We start from the raw sequence: 16,256 nt of genomic DNA, 5'->3' as shown, positions 1-16,256 counted from the left end.
TCTGTCGTGTTTGCCAGAAAACTTTCGTACCATTCCAGAGACAGCCTGCTTGCAAAATTTTTGCATGACCGCTTTAATTCTTTAATCAACATAAAGCATGACCAGACCTGTATAGGAATGCATCATTATCTATTGTCTTCTTTCACTATGAGATCAGATAGCAATGGTTCAGCTCGACTTTAGCTCATGAAAGTCACAATAAAGTTTTGAAAATGATTTTGAGGATTGTTTTATTCGTATTTCTTAGCTTACATACTTCATTATGAGTTAGTTGGAGAAGGAGGACGTGTTATCAGTCGTTTATCTGAATGTCCGAATAAATCACAGGGCTTGTGTGAAGCAGGATGATTAAAATATTCTGATCTGCAGAAATAAATCGAGTGCATTCTTAATCTTGTTTGTAATTTTTTTTTTTTCAAGCAATTCATCAACTTAGGGTTTTTGTTTTGTTTTGTTTTTTAAGTTGATGCAGTGCCTGTCACAAGTTTTTAAACATCAGGGAATTCATGTTTTTTTTATTTGTTCATTTTAAATCCTCTACAATTTCTAGTAAATCTAACCAAGGAAATAAATATTAGGAAATATGTATCAGTGAATTAAAAAAATCAATAAAGATAATTCTAATTTTTTTTTTTTTTTGGACAAATCCCATCTTAATTGACAAAGCCAATGTGTTAATTAATATGTACAGTAGAATAATTCAGAATCCAAATATTTAGAATTTGCAACCAGAAAAGTGTATAAAAGATTTTAGCTCTAGTGAGAGCGTATCAAGAACTAACAATAATACATGAGTACAGTAAATCATTTGCATTGCGACTACACAGTAATATAAAAAAATAAATATTTTACTACTTGCATTTGAGCAAAAATTGTTTGGAAGTGATGATGATGATAAACAAAATGTAGTAAAACAAGAGATGGCACAAATATCAGGGGTGTTCAAGTCAAACTTGGTCTTTTGATTGTGCGAAGAAACAGAATACAATCAAAAACAGAATACAATTAAAATCGGATTACCTGCTTCGTGTCATTACTGCTAAAACGCTGGCCCCCCAGGCACTCCTTTAATGCAAATGGCCTCAGAGCGAGGTCAGTACTGTATATGGTGGGTGTGGTGATAACTCCCAGAGTAAATGTAATGCACAAGATGTCCGGTGAACAGTATGAGGTTGCGCCTCGTCCTGCAAAAACAGGATATATTAAAACCAGGTGATAATGTGATAATAAAACCAATAATAAAATTAAAAAACTTTTTTTTTTTTGGGCGCAAAATGTGCTCCGGAATCGTCATTCACGGACATACGGCCTTCTTTACGTTTTGCATCATTCAAATGTTTTACTGTGCCTGAGTCTCATCACCGTACTGTGCTTGATGTCGATCAGGGTTGCGGGTTCATTCAGGAGAAATTTCATCACAAGTCGCGTTTGAACTTGAACACCATTTGTTGTAGATTATTCTCAATTACTCAATAGATCAACAATGATTATAGCAGTGACAAAATTCCTACCAGGATCAAATCCATACCCGGATTTTGTTCTAGCGATTTCAGTCCGTACACCATATAGAGTTACATTTCTCATGTTCATTCTCTTTTATTGTTTTCTGTTTGATGTCACAGTTTAATTATTAACATTAATTACTCTTCAGCTGAACAGTATTGTGTGTCGAGCAGACATGATAGGGGAGCATATTGAACCAGTGATAAGCGGACATAAATAACGTTTTAAACATTTATTCGAAAAGTGTTTGATTTTAAGTTTATTTTATTTAGTGTCGCATACAAACCTAAAAGTGCTGTTGCCGCACATCAGCCAGTTATTTTGTTCAGAATGTAAATGATACTTAATACATGGGTTTATGTATCATGTATCCATTACATGGATTTTACTCCACTGAATTTGTCACAGTTTTTGTTCACACATTTCAGATGATGTTCCTGTTGTTGTTTTTTCTGTTGTTGTTGTTTGTTTTTTTTTTACTTTAGTGAAACTTGAAACACACATTTGCCATACAAATTGAGCTACTTTGAATGGGAGTTCCTTTATGCGGCGGCTTAAAACTCAAAAGCGAAATAATTTTTTTAAAGTATGTGACCTGAATATTTGTGCAAACTCGTTTACATGTTATTACAGTAAAACAACAACAATAATAATAATGATATGCATGGTTGCAATAGTCAGTGCTATTTTAACCCTCTAGGGCTTGTTGGAAAATTTAGTAATGTATGGAAAATTTAAGATTAGTGGTTGCAATTTTCTTTTTTATACTTATTATAATTTACCACATGCATACCCGCATCCTTATTTACCAAATTTTGGATTTTATTATAATTCATTTTTATTTAGATGTTCTTGATGAAGTTTAATATCGTTCGTTTGCCACGCCATCGGTTGTTGTAGTTTGAAAGTTGGTAAATGGAAAGTGTGAAAATGTGTGAACAATAAAAACCGAGCAGAAATTTTAGTTAGACGGGTGAAATTGGAAAATATTAAAGGTGGTGATGTAAAAACTGGAAGTGACGGGATGTTGAATGATGAAACGGTGGTAAAAAAGTGTCCTAAACTATTTATGGTTGGCTGGATGGCTAGAAAAACCTAACAGAAGATTAACACATGAAGTTAGCCAACAGGACATTAAAACAACACAAAACACTGAGTATTAGCTGTTGACAGGCTTAATTCAGTGTTTTATTCAGCATTTTCTTCATTCTTAGATTCTTAAACGTACTTTTGCGAATAGGCACATGCTACAAGTTTCCAACAGGTAACATAAAATCAGCATGAATTTGTAATATAAACAAGCAAATGACAGCATTATAAAAACAAAACAATAAAAAAAAAGACCAACCGGACATACGAACATGGGTGCATTCTTTAGGGTGTTTGTTAATGAGATAATATTAAGTGGTTCAGGGACTGTGTCCATACCGATATTGTAGACTTGCTTGTCTGGCACATTCCACACTTGCGTAATCGGACTGTAGGCCAACAGATCAACAACCTTGACCTCATTGCCTGCTAAGCTCCGTGTGCAGCAATGTTCGGATACCCATCTATTGTAGCTAGTATGAACTTTTTTCAGATTATGCTACATTAGCTTAATATAAATGCAGACGATCATGTTATCAGTTTACTGGTATATAATTGATAATCGCTCGAACATCGTCTGTGTTCAGGATGGAGACTTGGGGCACAAGGTGGAGTAGACTACATCACATGCTCTACTCATTCACACACCACGGGCGATTTGGGAACGCCAGTAAACCTAACCTGTATGTCCTTGTGGGAGGAGACCGGAGTGCCTGGAGGAAACCCACGAAGCGCGGGGAAAACATGCAGATTCCATGCGTACAGAGATGGGAATCGGTCCTGGCCGGGAATCGAACCCAGACCCTAGCGCACTCGGTCCAAAAACAAGATAATTTACAATGTGTGAGTGAAGCATCAACAGGGTTTTTAATAAACTCTTGGACTGTTTTTAGTTTGTTGCTTGTAGTAATGTAGGGGAAACCGATTCAGTGATGTATCGCAACTCTTTTGTATGGCGCTTCACGTATCGCCAAACTGATACCAGAGCTGATTTAAATAGAGCGTGTCTCTCACGAGATGGCGTCTCCGCATGACACACCTCCGCATTCTCTGTATATCATGCACCGCAGGAATGTGAATTTGTTGTGTAATATTTGTGTCATATCGCCAACCACTTAGAGAATCGTGAATCGTTTCCTCTTTCTTTTCCATCCAGGTGTTTAATCTCCTTCTGTAGTGGCCCAGGAGGACATGGAGAACTGTGAATTGCCCCCGACAGGCAGGGATCACCCCTGGAAAGCTGCCTCGCTGAGGAGGATGGCATGGGCGCAGAGTCGAGAATCATGGCCGGCCCCAGAACCAGACGAACCGCTCAGTACCACCAAGAAGAAGAAGTCTGAAACAACAGCTGAGACAGGTACCTCACTCGCTTATCCGTCTCTCTCTGTTTCTCTATCTCCTTCACCACACTGTCTTTGTCAGGCAGTCTCGACACTGTCTTGGTACAAGGTGGCGCTGTTCCAATCGTTAAGGCTTTCTCTTTAATCCTTACATCAGTGTCTTTGTCTCAAACACGTCTTGGAGAGAAAACAGTTTGGAGAGGGTAAAAGTGGAGAATTGTTGCAGACATAATCAGATCAATCAGATACTTGCATTAAGTAAATGCTTATTTTTGGACTGGATCTACAAAGGTTGAGACAGATGATGGGAAATTTTAGCTACCGGTTTATCATGTTTAAATAAAAAATTCACCTAGTGTAAGCCAGTGGAGTGGATATTTTCACGCCAACTGTGTATTGGTGGATTTCACTCAGATTTAACCAGACTGGTTGCATGTGTGGTGCTGCCAAGTGTGATCCTACTAGCATGTATGATTTTAGAGATAATCTAGGGTTAACATTGCGTCTCTAATGGGCAGCAGCAAGAACAAAGAGTCGTCCAGATGTTGTTCCAGGAGTGCTATTTCTCCATTTTGTTTCCCAGAAACCATTCCTGTATTTTTGGTGTCCCAACGTTTTAGAGAGCTTTTGAATTTACAGATCTACGTTTATGTAGATGGTGTAAATTCAACACAAAGGGAAATTTCAGCAGGCAAAAAAAAAACTTAGTTTTTCAAACCTTGCATCCCTTCGGTGAATTGACTTTTCTAGTGGGTGAGTTTGATTTATATTTGCTCAGAATGCTGCTTTAGCTAAACATTAAAAATGCCGATGCATTGTTTTACTCTGGTTTTCTCCTCTAGGCCAAAGACATGCAGACAGTATTAATTGTTGTTTCTGAATTACATGTAGCGTGGTGTGCTGGATTGGCACCACGTCCAGGGCATCTGACCCCCTCGCGACCCTGAACAGGATAAGCAATATATGAGTGAGAGTGAAAAAGGTTCAATTTAAGGAATACAAACTTTATACAGTAGGTGTTTTATGGTGACAGGCTGCAAAGTGCGTAAAGGTACAATATAAAAAATTGGTTATTCATGTAACCACCTCAGCAGCAACCTAGTTTTCCCTCTCGTCAGTTTCAGCCAGCCTGATCATCAGTCATCATCTGTTTTTCATTGGTTTATGCCTTAAGTTAGATGTTTGAATGATTCATAGGTCACTGTGTGGCTTAACAAACAAAAAAACCTTCCTCACAGACTGATCAGGTACAGGGATTGGACTAAATAATGCAAGACTAAGTCCTTCAGGAAGTAAACTATCCCTTAAAACTACATAAAAAAATACAAGATAGTCCGTCTCTTTCGAAGCAAATTATGAAGGAATGATGGGTGGCTCAAGCCTTTTTTCACAGTACTGTATAATTGCTTTTTGTTTGCGGACTGATACATTATGTGCTGAAAAAAGTGGTTCTGGTCTTGATGGTACTAAAGCGGCTACAGATTTTTCTGTCTGTTAGAGATGAAACTTTCTGGCAGTGCAATAAATGCCAAACTGGTGGCTTTTGACATTTTTGCAAATTTAGCCATGCATGCCCAGAACAGAACAAAACTATACCAAATGTCTTGTGTACATTTGGGATAAATGAAAAATTGCGTGCATTTCATTCTTTTAATTCCTTATTCTGGTTCATGTGACAGTAAACAAATAAAAGTTTGCTTTAATGCTTGTGTGTGCTTGTGTGTGCGTGCGTGAGTGTGTGTGTGTGTGTGTGGCTGTTTTGGCTGTGGGAACTTTACCGGATGCTGTTCGTGGGATTGTGGCCTGCTTTATAAACTTCCTTTACATGTGTTTCTTTTTTTTCTCATCTTTTTCTTTTAGGTCCGATCCCTAACAAAATAGCGAGCTGGCTGAGAGAATGCAGGTAGGATCCTGAACCATTATGCAATGGCATTCAAATGTAAATGTTGTCAGTAAGATTAATGTTTGTGGTTTGTGACTCAAATACGTCTCGCGGGGTTGACACAAAGGGTTCTGTAAGAGCTCAGGATGAAAAATCACTCTTCGGATGGTTTTGCGCGATGCCTTCTGATTCGCTGTGGATTTCAGACCGAGATGTGAATGGCTTTGTGGTTCTTGTGAAGTGTCCAAGTTTAGATTTCCTGTTCGCTCTAAGGGTGCTAGCTCTCTTCTGCTGGGCTGGCACTTTGGTGCATGTGTGTCTGTCTAAGTGTGTGTGTGTTTTTTGTCCTGTTTAAACAGTTTAAAGCAGTCATCTAGAGGAATTCTTAGTCTCTCCTACGCCATTGCCTCATGTTACGACCCTTTTGCCCTCTTGTTACTTTCATGAGACATTGATAATTAACTGTATTTCCTGAATGTTGAGTCACTAAGACAAAAGTAAGACAAAAGTAAGGAATACATACATCTATATAGGTCAGTTTACACAAGTAGTGCAAATATCTCCCCCCCCCCCCCCCCCCCCCCCCCCCAATTAGAATAGTGTTGTATAACTGTTGAAACGTGTATATTTATAATTAGGGGCAGTAAGTTTTTTTTATTTTTTTATTTTATGTCAGAACTTCCTCGAAAAAAGATCAGCATTAGCGTTAAGTAACCCTGACTGGATTTCTGAGGTAATTTTCCAACTTTGATTCATAAATGCTCTAAATACGAGCAATTATTACATAACCTGGGCTAACCTCAAAGCTTTCTGAGAAGATTGCTAGCTATCTTTATAAACAAATCAGCTAACTAACTAGCTAAGCCTGCCTGACAAAATTTCTGACAGTAGGTTGGCGGCATTTTAAAGGAATAGTTTGGATTTTTGTAAGTCTCTTACAATACAGTAGGTCTTGGTTGTGATAAATTTTTCTGTTCTGCCGTCCGACCGTGAAGATCGTCACCCCGGAAATGCGAGCATAATGTAATCGGGGCCAAATTCCACAATCGTCATTCCGTGTAAAAAAGCAAAATGAAAAAAGTTCATCTGAGACTCATATGAAGCTTCTGCTGTCCTTCTGAGCTAAATCGAGTGAATATTTATAAAGTAACACTTTTTTTAATATATATATATTTAGTATAAATATAACAATTTTCTTTTACTGGCAGTAGCTGTGTAGCTAACTGGAAATAGCCATGTGGCTAATCACAAGTAGTCGTACGTCTAGTCATGTCATGGTCTGGTCTGAACTTTGAAATGTATTTTAACACGGAACGAGGGTTGTGGAATTTGGCCCCATATTATTTACGTTGTGCTCACACTCTTGTTCTTCACACTTCACAGTCTGTGTGAAGAACAGAAAATTAATACTGACCAAGTACAGACTACTATAATGTACTTATATTTACCTCAATTATGATTTAAGACAAACTTTAAGGGGGGGAAAAAACCTGAAGTGTCCCTTTAACACTACAAAACTTTACAGCTAATGCTAAGCTACTAAGCAACATGACCTAGCAAAAATGTTGTCATTTATGTTAAATCTTGTTCATAAGCATTTTAAATGTTCACTAATATTTCTGTAAAAATGGGTAACATATCACCAGAAAATGATATTAATTCTGAGAGGACTCTTGTGTCTTAGTTATATGTAAATGTTACCAAACCTTAGCTGCCTAGTCAGTTGCTACTGTAGTTTTATGCTAGCTAACATGAGTTTATCATACAAACAATATCCTGTGAGGATAGTTACAGCGGAACCTCAACATACAAATTTAACCTGTTCCAGAGGCAAGGCGAACTTTCGTATTGCAAAACACATTTGCCTGTAAGAAATAATGTAAATGCAGATAATCCAGTTCCAGGTCCCCCAAAAATATTACCAATATTACTAATTTCCATACCTGTAATCATATTTTTGCATCTAAGAACAATTAAAACGTTTAGAAAAAGTGTGAAATATCTTTTACTTAATGTGTGAAGTAAAATATAAAATAAATTAACATTAAACCTCATTTAACATTTGATTAATGATTCCTCTTGGCAACAGCTGCTTTAAAAACCAAACTAAAAGTGGCTCCCTTTTCTTCTTGCTACCATCTTTGCTAACATTCTTTGGATCCATGGTGCCATCTACAGTAAATCATGCACAAAATGCAAAAAAAAAGAAAAGAAAAACCCACACAATATGTAAACTTATTTCGCTTGGCTTCCCACTGATGCAAACAGGTTTTGAACGGCTTCTGGACGTGCGCGCAACTTAGCCGGCATTTGGTTTGTCTCGGTTCAATGCAAATACTTTGTGCAAAATCTAGTTCTTAAGGCGAAAATTAAATGGTGAGGTTGGTGGTTTGTAATGCCAAGGAACCACTGTAACTCTTAATGAATAACACAGAGCTTAAATTGTTCATGTCAAACGCTTTATTGTTAATGGCAATCAAGCATGTTTTTATTATAATTTTTTTTTAAATAAAATTTACAAAAGTTTTTTTCTAGTCGTTGCTAGCTACCATAAACTAACCTGACAGGATTTCGGGCAAGACTGGAAAAAAAAATCTTATTTATAAATAAGATTTTAATTCCTAGCTAAATAGCTAATGTTGAGAATTTTTAACGCTTGTTCATGTTTTGATTGTTCACTAAAGTTGCTCGCTAACCATTTAATCTGACATGATTTCTAAGAATATCAACTGCGACAAAATGGACTTTTAACGAGTTGGGTTTCAGTAATGCTGCAATGCATTGGCTTGTGATTTATTGAAGACTTTATTAATTACTTCATTTATATATAGAAGGTGCAGGACTTTAAGTACTTGGGGTCAACGGTCCAGAGCAACGAAGAGGGTGAAAAGGCAGGTAAAGAGGCGGGTATAGGCAAAATGAAATGGGTGGAGAAAAGTGTCGTGTGTTGTGCGATAAGAGTTTCAGCGAGAATGAAAGGAAAGGTGTTTAAGACAGTGGTGAGACCAGCGATGCTATATAGCTTAGAGACAGTGGCACTGAAGAAAAGACAGGAGACAGAGTTGGAGGTAGCAGAGATGATGTTGAGGTTCTTTTTGGGAGTGACAAGGATGGATAGGAACCGAAATAAGCTCATCAGAGGGACAACCCATGTTAGATGTTTTGGAGACAAACTCGGAGAAGCCAGATTGAGGTGGTTTGGACATGGTGGTTGAGATGGTGAATATATCGGTAGAAGGATGCTGAGGTTGGAACTGCCAGGCAGGAGGTCTAGAGGAAGACCAAAGAGGAGATTTATGGAGGTAGTGAGAGAGGACATGAAGTTAGTTGGTGTGAGAGAAGAGGATGAAAAGGGATAGGGTTAGCGAGAGCAAATGATTTAGGAGGCAAATGATTCGCTGTGACCACCCCTGAAAGGGAACAGCCGAAAGACAAAGAAGAAAAAGATGAGTTATATGTACGTTTTTATATATATATATATATATATATATATATATATATATATATATATATATATATAGGGGATGGGGCTGTGTCATTTAAGAGAACTTGCTTATGACTATGAACTTGTTCAGACTTTATTATTTTTTTTTGTTTGTTTGTTTTTTTTTGTAGTTTTGACTTTTCTCCACTGTTTTGTGGATGCATGTGACCAGGACAAGCACACATTGTGTGGAGTGTGGGGTTGGGGGGGGGACTGTTTGCATGCTGGTGCTTGCTCCACACTCGGTCAATAAAACATTCTCCTGCCCAGAGTGTCTGAGAGACAGACAGAGAGCGAGAGGGAGAGAGACAGACAGACAGACATGTGGCTGTCTCACTTCTCTGAGGTTTTATGGATATCCAGGAAAGCTGAAGTTTTATCGACGTGCAGGAGTTTGATCGATGTCCCGAGGTTCAGGAGTCGCAGCGTAGACAGAGCGGAGTTTATTCTTAGCCTTTGAGGCTGGTGTGTGTCTGCGCGTACACGCATGTGTGTTTCCTGTCAGGTTTCTCACGCCGCTCGAGCAGTCAGGTGTCTGGATGAAACTGGAGTCTGGGAGCGACAGGAGCATTTTGTAAGCGTTAAATGTGAGTGGTTATGAACGTTTAGTGTGTGCACATGTTTTATCATGTACCTGTTTGTTTTTGTGTTAGTACTAGATGAAACGTTTCAGAGTTTACCCACTTAAAGTTGAAATCTTGCACAATCTAATTGTTATGTATAAAGAAATGGTATAATGTTCTGTCCTGATGTTGTAACACCACTTTATGGTTTACTGTACTTGAACGTTTCGCAAGTTTAACAGCGTCAAGGTGAAACAGCTGTTGGTATTTTAGCTGCTCCTGTATAATTCTGTTCTGTCTAGTTATATCAATATATATGTAAGTGCTGTGGATAGCGTTTGCTTAATGGATATTGTGTGTTATTATTATGTGACAGAAAACTTGCATGTACTGTAAATGATGTCAATGAAATTCTACGCAAAACTTGCAAATCTAAGTTGTACTGGTTCTTCTGTTTTTCTTAGGTTGTAAAGTAAATTTGTATAAGTTTCCCAGTTAGTAGTGTAAATGCCTACATGTAGAGTAAATCGTATGGTTTACTGTTGGATAAAACTGTTTAAGACGGAGTTTCTCTCAAGCTTGTTTTACAGCGTATTGTCATGGATGAATGTCTTGATGGTGTTGCATATTTAAAATGTTTATTATCAGAATTTACCAACTTTTAAGTTGAACTTGGATCGACGAAAGGTTCTGTTGGTTATGTAGAGAAGCTTCACTGAGCTGCAAATACACCTGCATATTACATCCAACATTAACAAACCCTTTTGTTGTAGTTGTATTTTGCATTCCCCTTATTTTAATAATGATCCTCTTTTCCATTATTTGCGTGTTGTGGAATTAATGTGGAAAGTACAGAAGGAGTACAGCATGACCTTGTGTAAACACAAACGTCACGATTCCTTGTCTAAATATTTTTGCAGTTCACTCAAGCTTCACCTTGATGATCATCCCCCAACGCCTGCCCATGTGTGTTATGTTCTTAAGTGACGTGTGCTTTGTGTGTGTGTGTGTGTGCGTGCATGTGCTTTAGGACTCCTCTCGGAGCTTCTTTAGATGAGCAGTCCAACAGTCCGACCAAAGGTGAGTCAAACTCTTTATCTACTGTTGCAAGCTATAATTGGCTGCAATGAGCTTTATGAGTATGAACCTTATGTAATATTTACTGTACATAAACAGGATATAAATCTACTTATGTAACTTATAGGTTGCACAAGGCCAATATTTGCTCTGATGTATATACACTACTATTTGCTATAAATATCTATCTACGATATCCTTCTATATATCCATGGCAGGTGTAGACAATTAGATTGTTTTATCAGATCACTCTCTTTTCTTCTAAGCATTGTTTCTTTCAAGGGAACTAATTTCGTCCATGCAAAAACTTTATTTATATATATATATAAAGTCGCCAAATTATAGAATGTGTTTTTAATTCTTCTATTGGTGCTCCACCAAATAAATCTCCTCCTAGCTTTTCTTAGGATATAAAAGGACAAAAGAAGGGAAGAATTGCAAACATCTGAGATGACGAGAGAATCATTCGATTGGAATTGTGGTGTCAATTATGTAACCATGCCTGTGAGATGACACACAAGCTGTCTTATTTACATGGCACAATCAGAGAGGTTTTGTCACCGCTAAGCTATGAAGGCCGTTCAAGTTAAACCGGGACTCGTGATGAAATTTCTTTTGAAGGAATGTGTAATACTGTTTAACGATTACAGAAGACTTCAAGCACAGTACGGTGATTAGACTCGTCGTCGCTGTTAAACATCTGCATTTGCAAATCTTTTAAAGACATCCGTACTTCTGTGAGTGACGATTGCGGCTGAGGTGGCTCAGAGCCCACTGCAGTCGTTCCTGCGACCGTTCAGAGAGTGGAATGTCTGATCCTTGAAAACAGCTCTTTGGAAGAGACACTAGTGTCTGTAAGGAAGTGTACACCAATCATTCACCAACATCACGTGCACATTACAGGAACTCGGCTGGGATTTATAGCCACATCCCCCATATAGTTCTGAACTCTTTCCAAGCTGTTTCTACATGTTTGGGCCATTAAAGGAGTTTCAAGTCCCAGTTGCCAGTGTTTTAGACGTGAAACAGGCAGTCTGATCACGGCTCCAGGGTATTGATGGTATCCAAGCTTCCAAGTAAAGGAAGTTTACTTACTCTCATAACTGTGTTCTATAATTCTGCACAATCAAAAGTCCTGGTTTGACTTGAATGCAGTTATTTGTGGGATAGAAATATTGAACATGTATGTAATATATGAACAATATATGTAATATATGATTTTGTAATCAAGACCAAAAAAATAATACGGGTCCAAACATGGGTGAAACTTCACCATGTCCACCAAACCTCTGAAACCTTGTCCTTTTATGACTTACTCTGTTTCGCGACTGGAATGTGGAGTGACGAGTTTACTGACCCGTTCGATAAACCGTGGCATTTTTCGCGCAAAATGTCGGGGAATTCTGAACCGAGTGCCGTGTATCGGATAGCGTCAGGCTGAAATGGTAGCCAGTAGCCCACACCCTTAAAACGAGGGGGGGTAAAAAGGTGACTGTGATGCCAGGGCTCGGTGGTTCTCAAAGCTGGAACTGTGATGTGCAGCCAGTGTGTACATAATTGTTTGTTTGTTATTATAGTTATGCTGTGGAATGACTGGTCACCTGAACTGTTGAACTGAACGGTTCTAGCCAATAATTAAGTGTGTTATCTAGAGCTGTCAGTTAATCGCTGACGCAGTGGAATCGTTTTGTTGTTGGTCGCTTATTGGATCGATGGGTCAGGTTTTGATTTAGAATTGAGTCACAGATCATTATTATTATTTAAATAGTCTAAAATGATCTTAAAACTATATTATAACAATCTACAAGACTGGGGTGTGGAACAAATTGTTCAACAACAGCAACAACAACAATAATAATAATAATAATAATAAATAAAAATAACTAATTGAAGAACTGGTTGTATTGAAATTCAAAACCAAATGAGCAGCAGTGGAAAGCAGTGATCTGAGTAACAAATGCTATAATGAATTACATTCAAAACCCAGTGGTTGGAGAGACAAAGAGGGAAAAAATCCCCAGCTTGTGTTCTGGAAGTTTACTTTGAAGCCTTCATTATTTATTTATTTATTTATTTTTATTTACTCTAAAGGAAAATCTTTTTTGTATTAAGTTATGTTGCATACTGCTTTAACATTGCTTCTTTGAAAACATTTTATCTATTCCTCAATTAAAAATAATACAAGAAATTAAAGAAAATCAGAACTCCACCAGTGTTACCTACACGTGTCGGAACTGGTGTGGGGTCGTTTATCAGTTGTTGTTATCGGCCTCCTATTTCCAATAAAAAAAACTCTTAAAGCTTCAGCTTACCAAGACAATCCTTGCTCCCAACTTGGTGGGAACAGTTCGGAGACGGCCCTTCCTGTTCCAACACGACTGCACATTAGCAAGGTCAATGAAGACATGGATGAGTTTGGTGTGGAAGAACTTGACTGGCCTGCAATTTTGGGTCCTGTAGAACTTTGTTTCACGATTACCTGTTCCAGTTTGAAGTAGAAGAGAAGTCTCTCTCTGGACAGCACGCTGGCATAGTGGTTAGCACTGTGACCTCTCACCTCCAAGGGTTTGATTACAGCATATGATGTGTGTGCATGGAGTTAGCATGTTCTCCCTGTGCTTGGTGGGTTTCCTACAGATAATCCGGTTTCCCCCCCACAGTCTAAAGACATGCAGATTTATCTAATTGGTGTTCCTAAATTGCCTGTGATGTGTGAGGTTGGATGGATCAGCACTCCTTCCAGGGTGTATCCCGTCTAGTGCTCCGAGATACTGTAGGCTCTAGGCCTCCTGTGACCATGTACAAGATAAGCGAGATAGAGAATGAGTACGAGTTGTTTTTTCTGCTACGGATCTGCCGTAGACAGCATTTCTAAAATGAACACGGGGTCAAAACTATACATGCAGCACATAATATTAATATCATTTTCGTTGAACGACTTTTAGCAAGTGTCAGCTTTAGCAGTTTCGCATTCTGGATGGATATTTCGGATTATCGTCCACAAATTTGCGGTACTGTAGATTTGAAGCTCTACAGTATAAAGGTTAAAGTGAGCCTTCTTTATCCATTCCCTTTTCAGCTTTGGTACCTTTTACAACGATCAGATATAACATCACAATGCAAAACATCATGTATGCCCGCTATTGTTGAAGTTCCCCTTGTGCTGCCGAGTCATGCTTTGGTCCCTCAGGGCATGACTCCACAGGACCTGTGGGGGTGAGCGCTTTGGTGTTTGGCACCAGGATCTTTTTGGTGCCGTAGGTTGTGGGGTGGGGCCTACACGGATCAGACATGTTCGTCTGGCGCATCCAATGGATGCTTGATGAGATTGGGATCTGGGGAATTTGGAGGGCGGGTTGCAAAGCACCTTGGGCACTTTGGGTTCTGGGCTGGGGTGCACTGGGTGTTCTGGTGCCTTTCTATCGTCTGCAGCATCGACTTTCTATTTGGGGAGATGTGCAGCATCGGACCACGGGCATGGGTGAGCCTTGGGTGCCTTTGAACCTACCACCAGTTGAATGGTATAAAGTTGGAAAGCAATGTTAATGGAATGTGGTGTTAAATGTTATGTCTGATCGCTGTATAGTACTTTTACTTCAACACCGGTTTACGAGCAACTAGTCTGATTGCGTAAAAAGCAAAACTCACAAGCAAAAAAAACAACAAACAAAGGAATTAAACTAAATATTCTTTCATAACACTGCCTTATACAGTTCAGTAAAACGAACTTTCTTATTCATAAACTGTAAGTGCTGAACATAAAGTATATTTTAAAAAATATCCATATTTAAAATATTGTTCTGCATTTATGGTCTCCAAGAAACATTTATTCATCAGTTTAACCCAGATATGAGATCCTTTCTGAAATGCTGGATCTTTAGTTCTTTAGACAAGTATAGACATGTGCGTGAATGTAAGAGCGTGTGTGTGTGTGTGTGTGTGTGAGCTGCGGTTGCGGTAAATAAATTTCTACAAGGGAAAAAGGAGTGGCCGAAACAGTGACAGTAAGATTGAAGGAACAGTTCGTGCTGAACCTGTTCTTCAGAGGGGTTTCTGATCTGCAGGCAGCGATGTGAGGATCTTAGGTAAAGTACAGTAATAATAGAAGCTTACCGATTATTCTTGTGTATTTATCCTTGTGAAATGCACGGCACGGTTGTTTGTCATGCTTCCTACTGATCTTTGACATTGTGATTAGTGACAGGAACACAGTGATACCGGGATCAGACAGGGTTAAGGGCGTCGCTCAAGGGCTCAACGACAGCAACTACAGTATAACTATCGGATAAAACACTTAGGGTCTTGCTGTTACCGTTTAGGAAAATAATCAATGACGCTCTGGTGTGATCCAGCACAACACTAAACAGAGTTAATGTTACCATCCAAAGATTCTTGCAGCGACATGTCACAGATTGTTATATTCCTGTTGTACTTGGAGACTTTTGCCAACTCTAGCACTTTTTCATTTATTAAAGACCGACATGTCTGTTTTTTTTCATTCAGAATCACTGTACGTTCTTTTTTGTGGAATGTCTGTGCAACAAAGCAGACACATCACCAGCTGTTTCTTTCTTTATAAAAGAGTAAAATAATGCAAAAAGTTATGCAGAAATTCATATAACTGAGCAACCCCGAAGTGCAAACTCCTCTGTCCTGAAATTGTACCCGTATCATAAAACTTATACATTTGCCTAGTCCACATGTGCATGAGGCATGTTCTTTTTTTTTTTTTTTTTTTTTTTACTTTTTATCCATATGCAAACTCACTGAAACAGAACTTTTTTTAAAAGCTCCTTTTGGGATGAATATATTCAGAAACTTAATTTGTAGTGTAGTGGGGGGGGGGGGTGTTTTTGTTTGTAACAGTGTGCTCCACATGTGCTGTACAGTATGTCCTGTGTTTGACATAATGCATGATGTACACAATAAAAACATCTCCTCCCCCCCAGACTTTTTGAGGCATGCATTGACGGCGTGTCTGCACATTCCCATGTGGATAAACCTTTGCTGTATTTGTGCTGTAAAGGACTTGTTTTTTATTAAAGTACTGATAATGAAGACTTTCTCCATATACTGTGTAATAAATGACACGGTGGCTTAGTGGTTAGTAATGTCGCCTTGGACCCCCAGGGTCCGGGTTTGATTCCCGCCTCAGGGTCTGTGTCCATGGAGTTTGCATGTTCTCCCCATGCTTGTTGGGTTTCCTCAGGGTAATCAGGGTAATCACCATTGGTTTCTACAATCCCTATTTGGACTACAGAGGTTCCTAGATGGATGGATGGATGAATAATAAATAGTTTTTTTTATTCTGAATAACT

The 16,256-nt window shown here is 38.6% G+C and overlaps 1 protein-coding gene across 5 annotated transcripts in view; it reads left to right on the top strand.

Annotated features, from left to right (window-relative positions):
- itprid2 (ITPR interacting domain containing 2) overlaps positions 1-16,256 on the top strand; it is a 77,464-nt gene that overhangs the window by 35,782 nt on the left and 25,426 nt on the right. For 4 of the 5 annotated variants that reach the window (XM_053496142.1, XM_053496145.1, XM_053496144.1 and 1 more), the window contains 3 exons: positions 3,749-3,949; positions 5,793-5,835; positions 10,892-10,941. In XM_053496142.1, coding sequence (XP_053352117.1) covers positions 3,784-3,949; positions 5,793-5,835; positions 10,892-10,941 — 259 coding nt within the window. In that variant the 5' untranslated portion in view covers positions 3,749-3,783. Of the gene's footprint in view, positions 1-3,748; positions 3,950-5,792; positions 5,836-9,639; positions 9,886-10,891; positions 10,942-16,256 lie in introns of those variants that run through there. The other variant, XM_053496146.1, reaches the window with a different exon arrangement.

This window comes from Clarias gariepinus, chromosome 5, assembly GCF_024256425.1.
Source record: "Clarias gariepinus isolate MV-2021 ecotype Netherlands chromosome 5, CGAR_prim_01v2, whole genome shotgun sequence".
Lineage (NCBI taxonomy): Eukaryota > Metazoa > Chordata > Actinopteri > Siluriformes > Clariidae > Clarias > Clarias gariepinus.
This window is presented reverse-complemented; position numbering and strand designations above follow the sequence as displayed.